Consider the following 25,244-nt stretch of genomic DNA (forward strand, 5'->3'; position numbering starts at 1 on the left):
TCCTCTGTAGCGAGTCGTTGCTCCAATCGAGAGAAATGCGCCAAGTTGTGGCGTTTCTGTTGCTGGTATTCTCCCAGTGTCAACATATTGGGTCAGTAATCCACCTTGCTTTTCGAACACATTCTCAGTGAAGCCCGGTTGTATGATAGAATGTAAAGCATACAGGTACAAAGTATCTTGAGATTTTCGTCCTAGCTGAGGTCCATTTACGACAATGAAAAACCCTTGTTCGGCAGAGTTGGCGTGTGTAGTCCCTTGAATATATAAAGACCAAAACAAAACAATTGTATACATTTTTATGGAGGAGCAAAATATGGCTGACTGTTCGATGAAATAACCATCGCATTATCTTGTTCTTAACTCGATGATTTAATCAATCGAGCTTTTATTGTTAGGGACTGTACACTGTATTTTATAATATTAATGAGGTTTACACTTGATTTCATTTGCAACTTCGAGCTGTATTAGCGTTATAATAACTTGTTGAATATCGGAAAGAGAATAATGAAGTGACAACTTTCAATACACCAAAGATATAATCGCGTTTGTTAGTATTTACAGTTCTATCCTTCGTAAGAGACAGCATTGACCGCAGCGGATCGTTCAAATTTCACGTTGGTGGGTAAGGTATCTTTGTTTAGAAAGAGCTTAAAAGATATGTACAAGGGCGTAGGAACCGGGGGGCTGGGGAAGCCCCCAGTGAAAAATATGGGGGGAAGGGCGGAAGTATCATTCCGCCCCCCCCCCGCTTCGCAAGTCAGAAAACCCCTTTTTCATTTCTCAATAAATGATAACAACATTCGTCATTTTAGCAGAAAAAAAAATCTCATTTGGAGCACCAAATTGCATCTAAGGCCAGGTGAAAATGCAAAATTATTTACAAAAGGGAGTGGGTGTTCAAGTGTGCTATATTGCACCAAAATTTCATCTGAGGCCACCTGGAAATGCAAAAAATTCCCTTAGACCCCTCCCCCAGGCCGACCATCAGTCTTCAGCCCCCCCTCCACTCAAAAGTACCTTCCTACGCCACTGGATACGTAAACCCCTACCACCAATCTTTATTTTGGTCTTTGTGAAGAACAACTCCCACAAACATCTAAGATTTTGTTTTTATATGAGATTTATCCTTATTTACTCAGGGAGCGGTCATTTTTGTTTTCGATGATAATCGCACCTATGCAGACATGCAGACGGAGTGTGTGCGTGTGCGTGTTTGTGTGTGTGTGACGCTTCGCTTGTAAACACGATATCTCAAGTAGGGAAGCTTGTACCAATCTAATATTTGGTGTATATGAGTACCACATTGAGTAGATGTGCCCTATTGTTTCTGGTGCCTGTGAAGGTCACCAAAGGTCAGTTAGAGGCCAAAAAAACCAAAATATCAAAACAAGCAATAACTCCCATTGACAGGGTCCGACATGGTTAATATTTTGGGACTAGTGGTGAATGGGGTAAGGGGTCGTTTCTCAAAGGTACCTTTCGATCAAAATGGTCCATCATTGACCCCTGTGAGACCTTCGTGTGCGAAGTTATCAGAGGTCATTTGTTTTTGTTTTTTAATAAGTACAGTTAGGATGGTCGCACATAATTTTCATGTTGCTTTTTGGAAGCAGCGTGTCAAACTACATCTGACCGCGAGGTCAAAAGGTCAAAGGTCAAATCTTGAAAATATGCTCATTTTAGGAGATACGGGGCAAAATAAAAAAAAGTTTGTCATTAATCTGATATATGATAAAGCTTTTTGTGCTATATAGGAAACCAACTCCCGTTTCAATCGGACACCCAGTTCTCAAGTTAAGAGGGGCCAAAGGTTGGTTTTGATACCTTTCTAGCAATAACATCATGTGTGTACATTGTAGGCCAAACAAATTTTGGGACAGAGTGCACATCATCAAGAGGAACATGTTTGATAAAAACCATCAGGTCATTCAAGGTCATTCAAGGTCGATTATGTGCAAAAAATGCCAACTTATGCTAATTTTTGCAACAAATTCTAGTCACGAAGTCTGACATGGCTGGTATATTAAGACAAGTTGTGAATGAAGTAGGGCACATTTTCCAAAATAACCTTGTGATTCAAGGTCACCAAAGGTCATTTATTGGTCAAAATGTGTTTTTTCTCAATAACTTGTAAAACTACCACTGACAGGGTCCGACATGGTTGATATTTTGGGACTAGTTGTGAATGGGGTAAGCGATCGTTTCCAAAATATAACGGTTATATGATCCAAGGTCAACAAAGGTCAATTAGGGGTCAAAAACTAGTATTTTTAAAATAACTTGAGAACCAAATGTCCATCAAGGTTGGGATTTTAGGACAGAGTGCACATCATCAAGGGGAACATTTTTGATAACAACCATTAGGTCATCCAAGGGTTATGTGCAAAAAAAACTGCAAAATTATGCTACTTTTTGCAACAACTTCTAGTCACAAAGTCTGACATGGCTGATATATTGGGACAAATTGTGTTATAGTAGGGGCACGTTTTCTAAAATAACCGTGATGTGATCCAAGGTCACCAGAGGTCAATTAACATGGTAACAGGTAACATGTTCAATACTTACCCGTCTATCGGGAAAGTATTGAACATGTTACCCGAGAGACGGGCTGTGGAGCATCTGACCCAGTTAGTGTAAGTCGTCTAAAGTTTCCCGGAAGACGGGAATTTATTTCCCGTCAGACGGGTAAGATGCTACATAGCCCGTCTCGCGGGTAACATGTTCAATACTTACCCGTCTGGCGGGAAAGTATTGAACATGTTACCCGAGAGACGGGCTATGGAGCATCTGACCCAGTTAGTGGAAGTCGTCTAAAGTTTCCCGGAAGACAGGTATTGAAAATGTTACCCGCGAGACGGGCTAAGTAGCATCTGACCCAGTTAGTGGAAGTCGTATGAAGTTTCGGGAACATGTTACACACCAGACGGGTAAGATGCTACATAGCCCGTCTCACGGGTAGCATGTTCAATACTTACCCGTCTGGCGGGAAACGGGCTATGGAGCATCTGATCCAGTTAGTGAAAGTCGTCTAAAGTTTCGGGAACATGTTACCCACCAGACGGGCGGGAAAGTATTGAACATGTTACCCGCGAGACGGGCTATGGATCATCTGACCCACTTAGTGGAAGTCGTCTAAAGTTTCGGGAACATGTTACCCACCAGACGAGTATCATGCTACATAGCCCGTCTCGCGGGTAACATGTTCAATACTTACGGGAGACCGTTCATGGTCGGTAGGGCAGGGCTTTATTTTATATGGGGTAGACCCTCCAGTTTGTTCGGTAGCTGTGTTGCACCGCATCATTTTTGTTTGCTCTATTGTAAAAAAACATGTTTGGCGGAATAGATGTAATTTGGTTTTTAGGGGGAAATTTGCCAGTTGGCAGGCAGTCCTGGAGGCGGTGAAGTCTGACATTCGCCTTCAGATTGAAGGCGATTTTCGCCGTTTATCTGGGGCTGCCTTTTTTGGACGCTGGTGTGCTGGGGAGGGTTTTTTCGTTTCGCTGCGTGCGGGTCGTCCTTCTGTACGTTTTTGAATGTTTGAGTGGGGAGGGGGTTGGGCGTTTTGTCTCTGCAGGTCGGCGGGCGTATGTTTTTTTGGCTCGCTAGACCTTAGTTTCGTTTGTCAGAATGGGATGGTTCGGTAGTGCCGTTTGGCCGTGACGTTTTGTATCCCGCATGGCGGGTCACGTAAAAAGCACATGTTCAATACTTACCCGTCTGGCGGGAAAAATATTCCCGTCTTCCGGGAAACTTCATGCTACTTAGACCGTCTCGCGGGTAACAGACGGGTAAGTATTGAAAATGTTACACGGGAATTTACCCGTCTGGCGGGAAAGTATTGAACATGTTACCCGAGAGACGGGATATGGAGCATCTGACCCAGTAAGTGGAAGTCGTCTAAAGTTTCCCGGAAGACAGGTATTGAAAATGTTACCCGCGAGACGGGCTAAGGATAGCATCTGACTTAGTGGAATTCGTCTGAAGTTTCGGGAACATGTTACCCACCAGACGGGTAAGATGCTGCATAGCCCGTCTCGCAGGTAACATGTTCAATACTTACCCGTCTGGCGGGAAAGTATTCAACATGTTACCCGAGAGACGGGCTATGGAGCATCTGACTGACCCAATTAGTGAAAGTCGTATGAAGTTTCGGGAACATGTTACCCACCAGACGGGCTAACAATTGAACATGTTACCCGCCAGACGGGCTATGTAGCAACTGACCCAGTTAGTGAAAGTCGTCTAAAGTTTCCCGGAAGACGGGAATTTATTTCCCGCCAGACGGTTAAGATGCTACATAGCCCGTCTCGCGGGTAACATGTTCAATACTTACCCGTCTGGCGGGAAAGTATTCAACATGTTACCCGAGAGACGGGCTATGGAGCATCTGACTGACCCAGTTAGTGGAAATCGTCTAAAGTTTCCCGGAAGTCGGGAATTTATTTCCCGCCAGACGGGTAAGATGCTACATAGCCCGTCTCGGGTAACAGACGGGTAACAGACGGGAAAATGTTACCCGCCAGACGGGCTAACAATTGAACATGTTACCCGCGAGACGGGCTAAGTAGCATCTGACCCAGTTAGTGGAAGTCGTATGAAGTTTCGGGCACATGTTACCCACCAGACGGGCTAACAATTGAACATGTTACCCGAGAGACGGGCTATGTAGCGACTGACCCAGTTAGTGGAAGTCGTCTAAAGTTTCCCGGAAGACGGGAATTTATTTCCCGCCAGACGGGTAAGATGCTACATAACCCGTCTCGCGGGTAACATGTTCAATAATTACCCGTCTGGCGGGAACCCTGTTCCCGTCTTACGGGAAACTTCATGCTACTTAGACCGTCTCGCGGGTAACAGACGGGTAAGTATTGAAAATGTTACCCGCGAGACGCGCTAAGTAGCATCTAACCCAGTTAGTAGAAGTCGTATGAAGTTTCGGGAACATGTTACCCACCAGACGGGCTAACAATTGAACATGTTACCCGAGAGACGGGCTATGTAGCAACTGACCCAGTTAGTGAAAGTCGTCTAAAGTTTCCCGGAAGACGGGAATTTATTTCCCGCCAGACGGGTAAGATGCTTCATAACCCGTCTCGCGGGTAACATGTTCAATACTTATCCGTCTGGCGGGAAAGTATTGTACATGTTACCCGAGAGACGGGCTATGGAGCATCTGACCCAGTTAGTGAAAGTCGTCTAAAGTTTCCCGGAAGACGGGAATTTATTTCCCGCCAGACGGGTAAGATGCTTCATAACCCGTCTCGCGGGTAACATGTTCAATACTTACCCGTCTGGCGGGAAAGTATTGAACATGTTACCCGAGAGACGGGCTATGGAGCAACTGACCCAGTTAGTGAAAGTCGTCTAAAGTTTCCCGGAAGACGGGAATTTATTTCATTTATTTCATGTTAATTTATAACATGTTCAATACTTACCCGTCTAGCGGGAAACCTGTTCCCGTCTGGCGGGAAACTTCATGCTACTTAGACCGTCTCGCGGGTAACAGACGGGTAAGTATTGAAAATGTTACCCGCGAGACGCGCTAAGTAGCATCTGACACAGTTAGTGGAAGTCGTATGAAGTTTCGGGAACATGTTACCCACCAGACGGGCTAACAATTGAACATGTTACCCGCCAGACGGGCTATGTAGCAACTGACCCAGTTAGTGAAAGTCGTCTAAAGTTTCCCGGAAGACGGGACTTTATTTCCCGCCAGACGGGTAAGATGCTACATAGCCCGTCTCACGGGTAACATGTTCAATACTTACCCGTCTGGCGGGAAAGTATTCAACATGTTACACGAGAGACGGGCTATGGAGCATCTGACTGACCCAGTTAGTGGAAATCGTCTAAAGTTTCCCGGAAGTCGGGAATTTATTTCCCGCCAGACGGGTAAGATGCTACATAGCACGTCTCGCGGGTAACATGTTCAATACTTACCCGTCTGGCGGGAAACCTGTTCCCGTCTTCCGGGAAACTTCATGCTACTTAGACCGTCTCGCGGGTAACAGACGGGTAACAGACGGGAAAATGTTACCCGCCAGACGGGCTAACAATTGAACATGTTACCCGCGAGACGGGCTAAGTAGCATCTGACCCAGTTAGTGGAAGTCGTATGAAGTTTCGGGCACATGTTACCCACCAGACGGGCTAACAATTGAACATGTTACCCGAGAGACGGGCTATGTAGCGACTGACCCAGTTAGTGGAAGTCGTCTAAAGTTTCCCGGAAGACGGGAATTTATTTCCCGCCAGACGGGTAAGATGCTACATAACCCGTCTCGCGGGTAACATGTTCAATAATTACCCGTCTGGCGGGAACCCTGTTCCCGTCTTACGGGAAATTTCATGCTACTTAGACCGTCTCGCGGGTAACAGACGGGTAAGTATTGAAAATGTTACCCGCGAGACGCGCTAAGTAGCATCTGACCCAGTTAGTGGAAGTCGTATGAAGTTTCGGGAACATGTTACCCACCAGACGGGCTAACAATTGAACATGTTACCCGCCAGACGGGCTATGTAGCAACTGACCCAGTTAGTGAAAGTCGTCTAAAGTTTCCCGGAAGACGGGAATTTATTTCCCGCCAGACGGGAAACCTGTTCCCGTCTTCCGGGAAACTTCATGCTACTTAGACCGTCTCGCGGTTAACAGACGGGTAAGTTTTGAAAATGTTACCCGCGAGACGCGCTACCCGTCTGTTTAAAGTCTAAAGTTTCCCGGAAGACGGGTAAGATGTTACATAGCCCGTCTCGCGGGTAACATGTTCAATACTTACCCGTCTGGCGGGAAAGTATTCAACATGTTACCCGAGCGAGAGAGGCGCTATGGAGCATGTGACTGACCCAGTTAGTGGAAGTCGTCTAAAGTGTCCCGGAAGACGGGAATTTATTTCCCGCCAGACGGGTAAGATGCTACATAGCCCGTCTCGCGGGTAACATGTTCAATACTTACCCGTCTGGCGGGAAAGTATTCAACATGTTACCCGAGAGACGGGCTATGGAGCATCTTACCCGTCTGGTGGGTAACATGTTCCCGTCTTCCGGGAAACTTCATGCTACTTAGACCGTCTCGCGGGTAACAGACGGGTAAGTATTGAAAATGTTACCCGCCAGACGGGCTAACAATTGAACATGTTACCCGCGAGACGGGCTATGTAGCAACTGACCCAGTTAGTGAAAGTCGTCTAAAGTTTCCCGGAAGACGGGAATTTATTTCCCGCCATACGGGTAAGATGCTACATAGCCCGTCTCGCGGGTAACATGTTCAAAACTTACCCGTCTGGCGGGAAACCTGTTCCCGTCTTCCAGCAAACTTCATGCTACTTAGACCGTCTCGCGGGTAACAGACGGTTAAGTATTGAAAATGTTACCCGCGAGACGCGCTAAGTAGCATCTAACCCAGTTAGTGAAAGTCGTATGAAGTTTCGGAAACAGGTTTCCCGCCAGACGGGTAAGTATTGAACATGTTACCCGCCAGACGGGCTATGTAGCAACTGACCCAGTTAGTGATAGTCGTCTAAAGTTTCCCGGAAGACGGGAATTTATTTCCCGCCATACGGGTAAGATGCTACATAGCCCGTCTCGCGGGTAACATGTTCAATACTTACCCGTCTGGCGGGAAACCTGTTCCCGTCTTCCAGCAAACTTCATGCTACTTAGACCGTCTCGCGGGTAACAGACGGGTAAGTATTGAAAATGTTACCCGCGAGACGCGCTAAGTAGCATCTGACCCAGTTAGTGGAAGTCGTATGAAGTTTCGGGAACATGTTACCCACCAGACGGGCTAACAATTGAACATGTTACCCGCGAGACGGGCTATGTAGCAACTGACCCAATTAGTGAAAGTCGTCTAAAGTTTCCCGGAGTCGGGAATTTATTTCCCGCCAGACGGGTAAGATGCTACATAGCCCGTCTCGCGGGTAACATGTTCAATACTTACCCGTCTGGCGGGAAAGTATTCAACATGTTACCCGAGAGACGGGCTATGGAGCATCTGACTGACCCAGTTAGTGGAAGTCGTCTAAAGTGTCCCGGAAGACAGGAATTTATTTCCCGCCAGACGGGTAAGATGCTTCATAGCCCGTCTCGCGGGTAACATGTTCAATACTTACCCGTCTGGCGGGAAAGTATTCAACATGTTACCCGAGAGACGGGCTATGGAGCATCTGACTGACCAAGTTAGTGGAAGTCGTCTAAAGTTTCCCGGAAGTCTGGAATTTATTTCCCGCCAGACGGGTAAGATGCTACATAGCCCGTCTCGCGGGTAACATGTTCAATACTTACCCGTCTGGCGGGAAACCTGTTTCCGTCTTCCGGGAAACTTCATGCTACTTAGACCGTCTGGCGGTTAACAGACGGGTAAGTATTGAAAATGTTACCCGCCAGACGGGCTAACAATTGAACATGTTACCCGCGAGACGGGCTATGTAGCAACTGACCCAGTTAGTGATAGTCGTCTAAAGTTTCCCGGAAGACGGGAATTTATTTCCCGCCATACGGGTAAGATGCTACATAGCCCGTCTCGCGGGTAACATGTTCAATACTTACCCGTCTGGCGGGAAACCTGTTCCCGTCTTCCAGCAAACTTCATGCTACTTAGACCGTCTCGCGGGTAACAGACGGGTAAGTATTGAAAATGTTACCCGCGAGACGCGCTAAGTAGCATCTGACCCAGTTAGTGGAAGTCGTATGAAGTTTCGGGAACATGTTACCCACCAGACGGGCTAACAATTGAACATGTTACCCGCGAGACGGGCTATGTAGCAACTGACCCAATTAGTGAAAGTCGTCTAAAGTTTCCCGGAGTCGGGAATTTATTTCCCGCCAGACGGGTAAGATGCTACATAGCCCGTCTCGCGGGTAACATGTTCAATACTTACCCGTCTGGCGGGAAAGTATTCAACATGTTACCCGAGAGACGGGCTATGGAGCATCTGACTGACCCAGTTAGTGGAAGTCGTCTAAAGTGTCCCGGAAGACAGGAATTTATTTCCCGCCAGACGGGTAAGATGCTTCATAGCCCGTCTCGCGGGTAACATGTTCAATACTTACCCGTCTGGCGGGAAAGTATTCAACATGTTACCCGAGAGACGGGCTATGGAGCATCTGACTGACCAAGTTAGTGGAAGTCGTCTAAAGTTTCCCGGAAGTCTGGAATTTATTTCCCGCCAGACGGGTAAGATGCTACATAGCCCGTCTCGCGGGTAACATGTTCAATACTTACCCGTCTGGCGGGAAACCTGTTTCCGTCTTCCGGGAAACTTCATGCTACTTAGACCGTCTCGCGGTTAACAGACGGGTAAGTATTGAAAATGTTACCCGCCAGACGGGCTAACAATTGAACATGTTACCCGCGAGACGGGCTATGTAGCAACTGACCCAGTTAGTGATAGTCGTCTAAAGTTTCCCGGAAGACGGGAATTTATTTCCCGCCATACGGGTAAGATGCTACATAGCCCGTCTCGCGGGTAACATGTTCAATACTTACCCGTCTGGCGGGAAACCTGTTCCCGTCTTCCAGCAAACTTCATGCTACTTAGACCGTCTCGCGGGTAACAGACGGGTAAGTATTGAAAATGTTACCCGCGAGACGCGCTAAGTAGCATCTGACCCAGTTAGTGGAAGTCGTATGAAGTTTCGGGAACATGTTACCCACCAGACGGGCTAACAATTGAACATGTTACCCGCGAGACGGGCTATGTAGCAACTGACCCAATTAGTGAAAGTCGTCTAAAGTTTCCCGGAGTCGGGAATTTATTTCCCGCCAGACGGGTAAGATGCTACATAGCCCGTCTCGCGGGTAACATGTTCAATACTTACCCGTCTGGCGGGAAAGTATTCAACATGTTACCCGAGAGACGGGCTATGGAGCATCTGACTGACCCAGTTAGTGGAAGTCGTCTAAAGTGTCCCGGAAGACAGGAATTTATTTCCCGCCAGACGGGTAAGATGCTTCATAGCCCGTCTCGCGGGTAACATGTTCAATACTTACCCGTCTGGCGGGAAAGTATTCAACATGTTACCCGAGAGACGGGCTATGGAGCATCTGACTGACCCAGTTAGTGGAAGTCGTCTAAAGTTTCCCGGAAGTCTGGAATTTATTTCCCGCCAGACGGGTAAGATGCTACATAGCCCGTCTCGCGGGTAACATGTTCAATACTTACCCGTCTGGCGGGAAACCTGTTTCCGTCTTCCGGGAAACTTCATGCTACTTAGACCGTCTCGCGGTTAACAGACGGGTAAGTATTGAAAATGTTACCCGCGAGACGCGCTAAGTAGCATCTGACATGGAAGTCATGTTACCCACCAGACGGGCTAACAATTGAACATGTTACCCGCCAGACGGGCTATGTAGCAACTGACCAACTTAGTGAAAGTCGTCTAAAGTTTCCCGGAAGACGGGAATTTATTTCCCGCCAGACGGGTAAGATGCTACATAGCCCGCTTATAGCCCGTCTCGCGGGTAACATGTTCCCGTCTTCCGGGAAACTTCATGCTACTTAGATCGTCTAGCGGGTAGCAGACGGGTAAGTATTGAAAATGTTACCCGCGAGACGCGCTAAGTAGCATCTAACCCAGTTAGTGGAAGTCGTATGAAGTTTCGGGAACATGTTACCCACCAGACGGGCAAACAATTGAACATGATACCCGCCAGACGGGCTATGTAGCAACTGACCCAGTTAGTGAAAGTCGTCTAAAGTTTCTCGGAAGACGGGAATTTATTTCCCGCCAGACGGAGCATCTGACCCAGTTAGTGGAAGTCGTCTAAAGTTTCCCGGAAGTCGGGAATTTATGCTACATAGCCCGCTTATAACCCGTCTCGCGGGTAACCTGTTCCCGTCTTCCGGGAAACTTCATGCTACTTAGCATCTGACCCAGTTAGTGGAAGTCGCGCTAAGAAGCATCTAACCCAGGTAGTGGAAGTCGTATGAAGTTTGGAGAACATGTTACCCACCAGACGGGCTAACAATTGAACATGTTACCCGCCAGACGGGCTATGTAGCAACTGACCCAGTTAGTAAGAGTCGTCTAAAGTTTCCCGGAAGACGGGAATTTATTTCCCGCCAGACGGGTAAGATGCTACATAGCCCGTCTCGCGGGTAACATGTTCAATACTTACCCGCCTGGCGGGAAACCTGTTCCCGTCTTCCGGGAAACTTCATGCTACTTAGACCGTCTCGCGGTTAACAGACGGGTAAGTTTTGAAAATGTGCTTTTTACGTGACCCGCCATGCGGGATATAAAACGTCACGGCCAAACGGCACTACCGAACCATCCCATTCTGAAAAACGAAACTCAGGTCAAGCGAGCCAATAAAAACATACGCCCGCCGACCTGCAGAGACAAAACGCCCAACCCCCCACTCAAACATTCAAAAAAACACAAAAGGACGACCAGCACGGCCAGTAAGTTTTGAAAATGTTACCCGCGAGACGCGCTAAGTAGCATCTAACCCAGGTAGTGGAAGTCGTATGAAGTTTGGAGAACATGTTACCCACCAGACGGGCTAACAATTGAACATGTTACCCACCAGACGGGCTATGTAGCAACTGACCCAGTTAGTGAAAGTCGTCTAAAGTTTCCCGGAAGACGGGAATTTATTTCCCGCCAGACGGGTAAGATGCTTCATAGCCCGTCTCGCGGGTAACATGTTCAATACTTACCCGTCTGGCGGGAAACCTGTTCCCGTCTTCCGGGAAACTTCATGCTACTTAGACCGTCTCGCGGTTAACAGACGGGTAAGTTTTGAAAATGTTACCCGCGAGACGCGCTAAGTAGCATCTGACCCAGGTAGTGGAAGTCGTATGAAGTTTCGAGAACATATTACCCACCAGACGGGCTAACAATTGAACATGTTACCCGCCAGACTGGCTATGTAGCAACTGACCCAGTTAGTGAAAGTCGTCTAAAGTTTCCCGGAAGACGGGAATTTATTTCCCGCCAGACGGGTAAGATGCTACATAGCCCGTCTCGCGGGTAACATGTTCAATACTTACCCGTCTGGCGGGAAACCTGTTTCCGTCTTCCGCGAAACTTCATGCTACTTAGACCGTCTCGCGGTTAACAGACGGGTAAGTATTGAAAATGTTACCCGCCAGACGGGCTAACAATTGAACATGTTACCCGCGAGACGGGCTATGTAGCAACTGACCCAGTTAGTGATAGTCGTCTAAGGTTTCCCGGAAGACGGGAATTTATTTCCCGCCATACGGGTAAGATGCTACATAGCCCGTCTCGCGGGTAACATGTTCAATACTTACCCGTCTGGCGGGAAACCTGTTCCCGTCTTCCAGCAAACTTCATGCTATTTAGACCGTCTGGCGGGTAACAGACGGTTAAGTATTGAAAATGTTACCCGCGAGACGCGCTAAGTAGCATCTAACCCAGTTAGTGAAAGTCGTATGAAGTTTCGGGAACATGTAACCCACCAGACGGGCAAACAATTGAACATGTTACCCGCCAGACGGGCTATGTAGCAACTGACCCAGTTAGTGAAAGTCGTCTAAAGTTTCCCGGAAGACGGGAATTTATTTCCCGCCAGACGGGTAAGATGCTACATAGCCCGTCTCGCGGGTAACATGTTCAATACTTACCCGTCTGGCGGGAAACCTGTTTCCGTCTTCCGGGAAACTTCATGCTACTTAGACCGTCTCGCGGTTAACAGACGGGTAAGTATTGAAAATGTTACCCGCGAGACGCGCTAAGTAGCATCTGACCCAGTTAGTGGAAGTCGTATGAAGTTTCGGGAACATGTTACCCACCAGACGGGCTAACAATTGAACATGTTACCCGCGAGACGGGCTATGTAGCAACTGACCCAGTTAGTGAAAGTCGTCTAAAGTTTCCCGGAGTCGGGAATTTATTTCCCGCCAGACGGGTAAGATGCTACATAGCCCGTCTCGCGGGTAACATGTTCAATACTTACCCGTCTGGCGGGAAAGTATTCAACATGTTACCCGAGAGACGGGCTATGGAGCATCTGACCCAGTTAGTGGAAGTCGTCTAAAGTTTCCCGGAAGTCGGGAATTTATTTCCCGCCAGACGGGTAAGATGCTACATAGCCCGTCTCGCGGGTAACATGTTCAATACTTACCCGTTAATAGACGGGTAAGTATTGAAAATGTTACCCGCGAGACGCGCTAAGTAGCATCTGACATGGAAGTCATGTTACCCACCAGACGGGCTAACAATTGAACATGTTACCCGCCAGACGGGATATGTAGCAACTGACCCAGTTAGTGGAAGTCGTCTAAAGTTTCCCGGAAGACGGGAATTTATTTCCCGCCAGACGGGTAAGATGCTTCATAGCCCGCCTCGCGGGTAACACGTTCAATACTTACCCGTCTGGCGGGAAACCTGTTCCCGTCTTCCGGGAAACTTCATGCTACTTAGACCGTCTCGCGGTTAACAGACGGGTAAGTATTGAAAATGTTACCCGCGAGACGCGCTAAGAAGCATCTAACCCAGGTAGTGGAAGTCGTATGAAGTTTGGAGAACATGTTACCCACCAGACGGGCTAACAATTGAACATGTTACCCGCCAGACGGGCTATGTAGCAACTGACCCAGTTAGTGAAAGTCGTCTAAAGTTTCCCGGAAGACGGGAATTTATTTCCCGCCAGACGGAGCATCTGACCCAGTTAGTGGAAGTCGTCTAAAGTTTCCCGGAAGTCGGGAATTTATGCTACATAGCCCGCTTATAACCCGTCTCGCGGGTAACCTGTTCCCGTCTTCCGGGAAACTTCATGCTACTTAGCATCTGACCCAGTTAGTGGAAGTCGCGCTAAGAAGCATCTAACCCAGGTAGTGGAAGTCGTATGAAGTTTGGAGAACATGTTACCCACCAGACGGGCTAACAATTGAACATGTTACCCGCCAGACGGGCTATGTAGCAACTGACCCAGTTAGTGAAAGTCGTCTAAAGTTTCCCGGAAGACGGGAATTTATTTCCCGCCAGACGGGTAAGATGCTACATAGCCCGCCTCGCGGGTAACATGTTCAATACTTACCCGTCTGGCGGGAAACCTGTTCCCGTCTTCCGGGAAACTTCATGCTACTTAGACCGTCTCGCGGTTAACAGACGGGTAAGTATTGAAACTGTTACCCGCGAGACGCGCTAAGAAGCATCTAACCCAGGTAGTGGAAGTCGTATGAAGTTTGGAGAACATGTTACCCACCAGACGGGCTAACAATTGAACATGTTACCCGCCAGACGGGCTATGTAGCAACTGACCCAGTTAGTGAAAGTCGTCTAAAGTTTCCCGGAAGACGGGAATTTATTTCCCGCCAGACGGAGCATCTGACCCAGTTAGTGGAAGTCGTCTAAAGTTTCCCGGAAGTCGGGAATTTATGCTACATAGCCCGCTTATAACCCGTCTCGCGGGTAACCTGTTCCCGTCTTCCGGGAAACTTCATGCTACTTAGCATCTGACCCAGTTAGTGGAAGTCGCGCTAAGAAGCATCTAACCCAGGTAGTGGAAGTCGTATGAAGTTTGGAGAACATGTTACCCACCAGACGGGCTAACAATTGAACATGTTACCCGCCAGACGGGCTATGTAGCAACTGACCCAGTTAGTGAAAGTCGTCTAAAGTTTCCCGGAAGACGGGAATTTATTTCCCGCCAGACGGGTAAGATGCTACATAGCCCGTCTCGCGGGTAACATGTTCAATACTTACCCGCCTGGCGGGAAACCTGTTCCCGTCTTCCAGGAAACTTCATGCTACTTAGACCGTCTCGCGGTTAACAGACGGGTAAGTTTTGAAAATGTTACCCGCGAGACGCGCTACCCGTCTGTTTAAAGTCTAAAGTTTCCCGGAAGACGGGTAAGATGTTACATAGCCCGTCTCGCGGGTAACATGTTCAATACTTACCCGTCTGGCGGGAAAGTATTCAACATGTTACCCGAGCGAGAGAGGCGCTATGGAGCATGTGACTGACCCAGTTAGTGGAAGTCGTCTAAAGTGTCCCGGAAGACGGGAATTTATTTCCCGCCAGACGGGTAAGATGCTACATAGCCCGTCTCGCGGGTAACATGTTCAATACTTACCCGTCTGGCGGGAAAGTATTCAACATGTTACCCGAGAGACGGGCTATGGAGCATCTTACCCGTCTGGTGGGTAACATGTTCCCGTCTTCCGGGAAACTTCATGCTACTTAGACCGTCTCGCGGGTAACAGACGGGTAAGTATTGAAAATGTTACCCGCCAGACGGGCTAACAATTGAACATGTTACCCGCGAGACGGGCTATGTAGCAACTGACCCAGTTAGTGAAAGTCGTCTAAAGTTTCCCGGAAGACGGGAATTTATTTCCCGCCATACGGGTAAGATGCTACATAGCCCGTCTCGCGGGTAACATGTTCAAAACTTACCCGTCTGGCGGGAAACCTGTTCCCGTCTTCCAGCAAACTTCATGCTACTTAGACCGTCTCGCGGGTGACAGACGGTTAAGTATTGAAAATGTTACCCGCGAGACGCGCTAAGTAGCATCTAACCCAGTTAGTGAAAGTCGTATGAAGTTTCGGGAACATGTAACCCACCAGACGGGCTAACAATTGAACATGTTACCCGCCAGACGGGCTATGTAGCAAATGACCCAGTTAGTGAAAGTCGTCTAAAGTTTCCCGGAAGACGGGAATTTATTTCCCGCCAAACGGGTAAGATGCTACATAGCCCGTCTCGCGGGTAACATGTTCAATACTTACCCGTCTGGCGGGAAACCTGTTTCCGTCTTCCGGGAAACTTCATGCTACTTAGACCGTCTCGCGGTTAACAGACGGGTAAGTATTGAAAATGTTACCCGCCAGACGGGCTAACAATTGAACATGTTACCCGCGAGACGGGCTATGTAGCAAATGACCCAGTTAGTGAAAGTCGTCTAAAGTTTCCCGGAAGACGGGAATTTATTTCCCGCCAAACGGGTAAGATGCTACATAGCCCGTCTCGCGGGTAACATGTTCAATACTTACCCGTCTGGCGGGAAACCTGTTTCCGTCTTCCGGGAAACTTCATGCTACTTAGACCGTCTCGCGGTTAACAGACGGGTAAGTATTGAAAATGTTACCCGCCAGACGGGCTAACAATTGAACATGTTACCCGCGAGACGGGCTATGTAGCAACTGACCCAGTTAGTGATAGTCGTCTAAAGTTTCCCGGAAGACGGGAATTTATTTCCCGCCATACGGGTAAGATGCTACATAGCCCGTCTCGCGGGTAACATGTTCAATACTTACCCGTCTGGCGGGAAACCTGTTCCCGTCTTCGAGCAAACTTCATGCTACTTAGACCGTCTCGCGGGTAACAGACGGTTAAGTATTGAAAATGTTACCCACGAGACGCGCTAAGTAGCATCTAACCCAGTTAGTGAAAGTCGTATGAAGTTTCGGGAACATGTAACCCACCAGACGGGCAAACAATTGAACATGTTACCCGCCAGACGGGCTATGTAGCAACTGACCCAGTTAGTGAAAGTCGTCTAAAGTTTCCCGGAAGACGGGAATTTATTTCCCGCCAGACGGGTAAGATGCTACATAGCCCGTCTCGCGGGTAACATGTTCAATACTTACCCGTCTGGCGGGAAACCTGTTTCCGTCTTCCGGGAAACTTCATGCTATTTAGACCGTCTCGCGGTTAATAGACGGGTAAGTATTGAAAATGTTACCCGCGAGACGCGCTAAGTAGCATCTGACATGGAAGTCATGTTACCCACCAGACGGGCTAACAATTGAACATGTTACCCGCCAGACGGGCTATGTAGCAACTGACCAACTTAGTGAAAGTCGTCTAAAGTTTCCCGGAAGACGGGAATTTATTTCTCGCCAGACGGGTAAGATGCTACATAGCCCGCTTATAGCCCGTCTCGCGGGTAACATGTTCCCGTCTTCCGGGAAACTTCATGCTACTTAGACCGTCTAGCGGGTAGCAGACGGGTAAGTATTGAAAATGTTACCCGCGAGACGCGCTAAGTAGCATCTAACCCAGTTAGTGGAAGTCGTATGAAGTTTCGGGAACATGTTACCCACCAGACGGGCAAACAATTGAACATGTTACCCGCCAGACGGGCTATGTAGCAACTGACCCAGTTAGTGAAAGTCGTCTAAAGTTTCTCGGAAGACGGGAATTTATTTCCCGATAGACGGAGCATCTGACCCAGTTAGTGGAAGTCGTCTAAAGTTTCCCGGAAGTCGGGAATTTATGCTACATAGCCCGCTTATAACCCGTCTCGCGGGTAACCTGTTCCCGTCTTCCGGGAAACTTCATGCTACTTAGCATCTGACCCAGTTAGTGGAAGTCGCGCTAAGAAGCATCTAACCCAGGTAGTGGAAGTCGTATGAAGTTTGGAGAACATGTTACCCACCAGACGGGCTAACAATTGAACATGTTACCCGCCAGACGGGCTATGTAGCAACTGACCCAGTTAGTGAAAGTCGTCTAAAGTTTCCCGGAAGACGGGAATTTATTTCCCGCCAGACGGGTAAGATGCTACATAGCCCGTCTCGCGGGTAACATGTTCAATACTTACCCGCCTGGCGGGAAACCTGTTCCCGTCTTCCGGGAAACTTCATGCTACTTAGACCGTCTCGCGGTTAACAGACGGGTAAGTTTTGAAAATGTTACCCGCGAGACGCGCTAAGTAGCATCTAACCCAGGTAGTGGAAGTCGTATGAAGTTTGGAGAACATGTTACCCACCAGACGGGCTAACAATTGAACATGTTACCCACCAGACGGGCTATGTAGCAACTGACCCAGTTCGTGAAAGTCGTCTAAAGTTTCCCGGAAGACGGGAATTTATTTCCCGCCAGACGGGTAAGATGCTACATAGCCCATCTCGCGGGTAACATGTTCAATACTTACCCGTCTGGCGGGAAACCTGTTTCCGTCTTCCGCGAAACTTCATGCTACTTAGACCGTCTCGCGGTTAACAGACGGGTAAGTATTGAAAATGTTACCCGCGAGACGCGCTAAGTAGCATCTGACCCAGTTAGTGGAAGTCGTATGAAGTTTCGGGAACATGTTACCCACCAGACGGGCTAACAATTGAACATGTTACCCGCGAGACGGGCTATGTAGCAACTGACCCAATTAGTGAAAGTCGTCTAAAGTTTCCCGGAGTCGGGAATTTATTTCCCGCCAGACGGGTAAGATGCTACTTAGCCCGTCTCGCGGGTAACATGTTCAATACTTACCCGTCTGGCGGGAAAGTATTCAACATGTTACCCGAGAGACGGGCTATGGAGCATCTGACTGACCCAGTTAGTGGAAGTCGTCTAAAGTGTCCCGGAAGACAGGAATTTATTTCCCGCCAGACGGGTAAGATGCTTCATAGCCCGTCTCGCGGGTAACATGTTCAATACTTACCCGTCTGGCGGGAAAGTATTCAACATGTTACCCGAGAGACGGGCTATGGAGCATCTGACCCAGTTAGTGGAAGTCGTCTAAAGTTTCCCGGAAGTCGGGAATTTATTTCCCGCCAGACGGGTAAGATGCTACATAGCCCGTCTCGCGGGTAACATGTTCAATACTTACCCGTTAATAGACGGGTAAGTATTGAAAATGTTACCCGCGAGACGCGCTAAGTAGCATCTGACATGGAAGTCATGTTACCCACCAGACGGGCTAACAATTGAACATGTTACCCGCCAGACGGGATATGTAGCAACTGACCCAGTTAGTGGAAGTCGTCTAAAGTTTCCCGGAAGACGGGAATTTATTTCCCGCCAGACGGGTAAGATGCTTCATAGCCCGCCTCGCGGGTAACACGTTCAATACTTACCCGTCTGGCGGGAAACCTGTTCCCGTCTTCCGGGAAACTTCATGCTACTTAGACCGTCTCGCGGTTAACAGACGGGTAAGTATTGAAAATGTTACCCGCGAGACGCGCTAAGAAGCATCTAACCCAGGTAGTGGAAGTCGTATGAAGTTTGGAGAACATGTTACCCACCAGACGGGCTAACAATTGAACATGTTACCCGCCAGACGGGCTATGTAGCAACTGACCCAGTTAGTGAAAGTCGTCTAAAGTTTCCCGGAAGACGGGAATTTATTTCCCGCCAGACGGAGCATCTGACCCAGTTAGTGGAAGTCGTCTAAAGTTTCCCGGAAGTCGGGAATTTATGCTACATAGCCCGCTTATAACCCGTCTCGCGGGTAACCTGTTCCCGTCTTCCGGGAAACTTCATGCTACTTAGCATCTGACCCAGTTAGTGGAAGTCGCGCTAAGAAGCATCTAACCCAGGTAGTGGAAGTCGTATGAAGTTTGGAGAACATGTTACCCACCAGACGGGCTAACAATTGAACATGTTACCCGCCAGACGGGCTATGTAGCAACTGACCCAGTTAGTGAAAGTCGTCTAAAGTTTCCCGGAAGACGGGAATTTATTTCCCGCCAGACGGGTAAGATGCTACATAGCCCGCCTCGCGGGTAACATGTTCAATACTTACCCGTCTGGCGGGAAACCTGTTCCCGTCTTCCGGGAAACTTCATGCTACTTAGACCGTCTCGCGGTTAACAGACGGGTAAGTATTGAAACTGTTACCCGCGAGACGCGCTAAGAAGCATCTAACCCAGGTAGTGGAAGTCGTATGAAGTTTGGAGAACATGTTACCCACCAGACGGGCTAACAATTGAACATGTTACCCGCCAGACGGGCTATGTAGCAACTGACCCAGTTAGTGAAAGTCGTCTAAAGTTTCCCGGAAGACGGGAATTTATTTCCCGCCAGACGGAGCATCTGACCCAGTTAGTGGAAGTCGTCTAAAGTTTCCCGGAAGTCGGGAATTTATGCTACATAGCCCGCTTATAACCCGTCTCGCGGGTAACCTGTTCCCGTCTTCCGGGAAACTTCATGCTACTTAGCATCTGACCCAGTTAGTGGAAGTCGCGCTAAGAAGCATCTAACCCAGGTAGTGGAAGTCGTATGAAGTTTGGAGAACATGTTACCCACCAGACGGGCTAACAATTGAACATGTTACCCGCCAGACGGGCTATGTAGCAACTGACCCAGTTAGTGAAAGTCGTCTAAAGTTTCCCGGAAGACGGGAATTTATTTCCCGCCAGACGGGTAAGATGCTACATAGCCCGTCTCGCGGGTAACATGTTCAATACTTACCCGCCTGGCGGGAAACCTGTTCCCGTCTTCCAGGAAACTTCATGCTACTTAGACCGTCTCGCGGTTAACAGACGGGTAAGTTTTGAAAATGTTACCCGCGGGACGCGCTACCCGTCTGTTTAAAGTCTAAAGTTTCCCGGAAGACGGGTAAGATGTTACATAGCCCGTCTCGCGGGTAACATGTTCAATACTTACCCGTCTGGCGGGAAAGTATTCAACATGTTACCCGAGCGAGAGAGGCGCTATGGAGCATGTGACTGACCCAGTTAGTGGAAGTCGTCTAAAGTGTCCCGGAAGACGGGAATTTATTTCCCGCCAGACGGGTAAGATGCTACATAGCCCGTCTCGCGGGTAACATGTTCAATACTTACCCGTCTGGCGGGAAAGTATTCAACATGTTACCCGCGAGACGGGCTATGTAGCAACTGACCCAGTTAGTGAAAGTCGTCTAAAGTTTCCCGGAAGACGGGAATTTATTTCCCGCCATACGGGTAAGATGCTACATAGCCCGTCTCGCGGGTAACATGTTCAAAACTTACCCGTCTGGCGGGAAACCTGTTCCCGTCTTCCAGCAAACTTCATGCTACTTAGACCGTCTCGCGGGTGACAGACGGTTAAGTATTGAAAATGTTACCCGCGAGACGCGCTAAGTAGCATCTAACCCAGTTAGTGAAAGTCGTATGAAGTTTCGGGAACATGTAACCCACCAGACGGGCTAACAATTGAACATGTTACCCGCCAGACGGGCTATGTAGCAAATGACCCAGTTAGTGAAAGTCGTCTAAAGTTTCCCGGAAGACGGGAATTTATTTCCCGCCAAACGGGTAAGATGCTACATAGCCCGTCTCGCGGGTAACATGTTCAATACTTACCCGTCTGGCGGGAAACCTGTTTCCGTCTTCCGGGAAACTTCATGCTACTTAGACCGTCTCGCGGTTAACAGACGGGTAAGTATTGAAAATGTTACCCGCCAGACGGGCTAACAATTGAACATGTTACCCGCGAGACGGGCTATGTAGCAAATGACCCAGTTAGTGAAAGTCGTCTAAAGTTTCCCGGAAGACGGGAATTTATTTCCCGCCAAACGGGTAAGATGCTACATAGCCCGTCTCGCGGGTAACATGTTCAATACTTACCCGTCTGGCGGGAAACCTGTTTCCGTCTTCCGGGAAACTTCATGCTACTTAGACCGTCTCGCGGTTAACAGACGGGTAAGTATTGAAAATGTTACCCGCCAGACGGGCTAACAATTGAACATGTTACCCGCGAGACGGGCTATGTAGCAACTGACCCAGTTAGTGATAGTCGTCTAAAGTTTCCCGGAAGACGGGAATTTATTTCCCGCCATACGGGTAAGATGCTACATAGCCCGTCTCGCGGGTAACATGTTCAATACTTACCCGTCTGGCGGGAAACCTGTTCCCGTCTTCGAGCAAACTTCATGCTACTTAGACCGTCTCGCGGGTAACAGACGGTTAAGTATTGAAAATGTTACCCACGAGACGCGCTAAGTAGCATCTAACCCAGTTAGTGAAAGTCGTATGAAGTTTCGGGAACATGTAACCCACCAGACGGGCAAACAATTGAACATGTTACCCGCCAGACGGGCTATGTAGCAACTGACCCAGTTAGTGAAAGTCGTCTAAAGTTTCCCGGAAGACGGGAATTTATTTCCCGCCAGACGGGTAAGATGCTACATAGCCCGTCTCGCGGGTAACATGTTCAATACTTACCCGTCTGGCGGGAAACCTGTTTCCGTCTTCCGGGAAACTTCATGCTATTTAGACCGTCTCGCGGTTAATAGACGGGTAAGTATTGAAAATGTTACCCGCGAGACGCGCTAAGTAGCATCTGACATGGAAGTCATGTTACCCACCAGACGGGCTAACAATTGAACATGTTACCCGCCAGACGGGCTATGTAGCAACTGACCAACTTAGTGAAAGTCGTCTAAAGTTTCCCGGAAGACGGGAATTTATTTCTCGCCAGACGGGTAAGATGCTACATAGCCCGCTTATAGCCCGTCTCGCGGGTAACATGTTCCCGTCTTCCGGGAAACTTCATGCTACTTAGACCGTCTAGCGGGTAGCAGACGGGTAAGTATTGAAAATGTTACCCGCGAGACGCGCTAAGTAGCATCTAACCCAGTTAGTGGAAGTCGTATGAAGTTTCGGGAACATGTTACCCACCAGACGGGCAAACAATTGAACATGTTACCCGCCAGACGGGCTATGTAGCAACTGACCCAGTTAGTGAAAGTCGTCTAAAGTTTCTCGGAAGACGGGAATTTATTTCCCGATAGACGGAGCATCTGACCCAGTTAGTGGAAGTCGTCTAAAGTTTCCCGGAAGTCGGGAATTTATGCTACATAGCCCGCTTATAACCCGTCTCGCGGGTAACCTGTTCCCGTCTTCCGGGAAACTTCATGCTACTTAGCATCTGACCCAGTTAGTGGAAGTCGCGCTAAGAAGCATCTAACCCAGGTAGTGGAAGTCGTATGAAGTTTGGAGAACATGTTACCCACCAGACGGGCTAACAATTGAACATGTTACCCGCCAGACGGGCTATGTAGCAACTGACCCAGTTAGTGAAAGTCGTCTAAAGTTTCCCGGAAGACGGGAATTTATTTCCCGCCAGACGGGTAAGATGCTACATAGCCCGTCTCGCGGGTAACATGTTCAATACTTACCCGCCTGGCGGGAAACCTGTTCCCGTCTTCCGGGAAACTTCATGCTACTTAGACCGTCTCGCGGTTAACAGACGGGTAAGTTTTGAAAATGTTACCCGCGAGACGCGCTAAGTAGCATCTAACCCAGGTAGTGGAAGTCGTATGAAGTTTGGAGAACATGTTACCCACCAGACGGGCTAACAATTGAACATGTTACCCACCAGACGGGCTATGTAGCAACTGACCCAGTTCGTGAAAGTCGTCTAAAGTTTCCCGGAAGACGGGAATTTATTTCCCGCCAGACGGGTAAGATGCTACATAGCCCATCTCGCGGGTAACATGTTCAATACTTACCCGTCTGGCGGGAAACCTGTTTCCGTCTTCCGCGAAACTTCATGCTACTTAGACCGTCTCGCGGTTAACAGACGGGTAAGTATTGAAAATGTTACCCGCGAGACGCGCTAAGTAGCATCTGACCCAGTTAGTGGAAGTCGTATGAAGTTTCGGGAACATGTTACCCACCAGACGGGCTAACAATTGAACATGTTACCCGCGAGACGGGCTATGTAGCAACTGACCCAATTAGTGAAAGTCGTCTAAAGTTTCCCGGAGTCGGGAATTTATTTCCCGCCAGACGGGTAAGATGCTACTTAGCCCGTCTCGCGGGTAACATGTTCAATACTTACCCGTCTGGCGGGAAAGTATTCAACATGTTACCCGAGAGACGGGCTATGGAGCATCTGACTGACCCAGTTAGTGGAAGTCGTCTAAAGTGTCCCGGAAGACAGGAATTTATTTCCCGCCAGACGGGTAAGATGCTTCATAGCCCGTCTCGCGGGTAACATGTTCAATACTTACCCGTCTGGCGGGAAAGTATTCAACATGTTACCCGAGAGACGGGCTATGGAGCATCTGACCCAGTTAGTGGAAGTCGTCTAAAGTTTCCCGGAAGTCGGGAATTTATTTCCCGCCAGACGGGTAAGATGCTACATAGCCCGTCTCGCGGGTAACATGTTCAATACTTACCCGTCTGGCGGGAAACCTGTTTCCGTCTTTTGGGAAACTTCATGCTATTTAGACCGTCTCGCGGTTAATAGACGGGTAAGTATTGAAAATGTTACCCGCGAGACGCGCTAAGAAGCATCTAACCCAGGTAGTGGAAGTCGTATGAAGTTTGGAGAACGTGTTACCCACCAGACGGGCTAACAATTGAACATGTTACCCGCCAGACGGGCTATGTAGCAACTGACCCAGTTAGTGAAAGTCGTCTAAAGTTTCCCGGAAGACGGGAATTTATTTCCCGCCAGACGGGTAAGATGCTACATAGCCCGTCTCGCGGGTAACATGTTCAATACTTACCCGCCTGGCGGGAAACCTGTTCCCGTCTTCCGGGAAACTTCATGCTACTTAGACCGTCTCGCGGTTAACAGACGGGTAAGTTTTGAAAATGTTACCCGCGAGACGCGCTAAGTAGCATCTTCATAGGTAGTGGAAGTCGTATGAAGTTTCGAGAACATATTACCCACCAGACGGGCTATGTAGCAACTGACCCAGTTAGTGAAAGTCGTCTAAAGTTTCCCGGAAGACGGGAATTTATTTCCCGCCAGACGGGTAAGATGCTTCATAGCCCGTCTCGCGGGTAACATGTTCAATACTTACCCGTCTGGCGGGAAACCTGTTCCCGTCTTCCGGGAAACTTCATGCTACTTAGACCGTCTCGCGGTTAACAGACGGGTAAGTATTGAAAATGTTACCCGCGAGACGCGCTAAGAAGCATCTAACCCAGGTAGTGGAAGTCGTATGAAGTTTGGAGAACGTGTTACCCACCAGACGGGCTAACAATTGAACATGTTACCCGCCAGACGGGCTATGTAGCAACTGACCCAGTTAGTGAAAGTCGTCTAAAGTTTCCCGGAAGACGGGAATTTATTTCCCGCCAGACGGGTAAGATGCTACATAGCCCGTCTCGCGGGTAACATGTTCAATACTTACCCGTCTGGCGGGAAAGTATTCAACATGTTACCCGAGAGACGGGCTATGGAGCATCTGACTGACCCAGTTAGTGGAAGTCGTCTAAAGTTTCCCGGAAGACGGGAATTTATTTTCCGCCAGACGGGTAAGATGCTTCATAGCCCGTCTCGCGGGTAACATGTTCAATACTTACCTGTTCCCGTCTTCCGGGAAACTTCATGCTACTTAGACCGTCTCGCGGTTAACAGACGGGTAAGTATTGAAAATGTTACCCGGGAGACGCGCTAAGTAGCATCTGACATGGAAGTCATGTTACCCACCAGACGGGCTAACAATTGAACATGTTACCCGCCAGACGGGTTATGTAGCAACTGACCCAGTGAAAGTCGTCTAAAGTTTCCCGGAAGACGGGAATTTATTTCCCGCCAGACGGGTAAGATGCTACATAGCCCGCTTATAGCCCGTCTCGCGGGTAACATGGTCCCGTCTTCCGG

The 25,244-nt window shown here is 48.6% G+C and overlaps 1 protein-coding gene across 4 annotated transcripts in view; it reads right to left on the reverse strand.

Annotated features, from left to right (window-relative positions):
* The window catches only part of LOC139981954 (uncharacterized), a 46,617-nt gene that overhangs the window by 5,346 nt on the left and 16,027 nt on the right, over positions 1-25,244 (reverse strand). The window contains exons 1-3 of one of the 4 annotated variants that reach the window (XM_071994391.1): positions 4,138-4,193; positions 2,848-2,886; positions 1-254 (exon numbers count right to left, since the gene is read on the reverse strand). The exon at positions 1-254 is cut by the window's left edge and continues 85 nt beyond it. In XM_071994391.1, the coding sequence (XP_071850492.1) occupies positions 1-254; positions 2,848-2,886; positions 4,138-4,162 (318 nt within the window). In that variant the 5' untranslated portion in view covers positions 4,163-4,193. Of the gene's footprint in view, positions 255-2,140; positions 2,383-2,847; positions 2,887-4,137; positions 4,194-5,943; positions 5,992-25,244 lie in introns of those variants that run through there. The other 3 variants (XM_071994393.1, XM_071994394.1, XM_071994392.1) reach the window with 3 other exon arrangements.

This window comes from Apostichopus japonicus, chromosome 16, assembly GCF_037975245.1.
Source record: "Apostichopus japonicus isolate 1M-3 chromosome 16, ASM3797524v1, whole genome shotgun sequence".
Taxonomy (NCBI): domain Eukaryota; kingdom Metazoa; phylum Echinodermata; class Holothuroidea; order Aspidochirotida; family Stichopodidae; genus Apostichopus; species Apostichopus japonicus.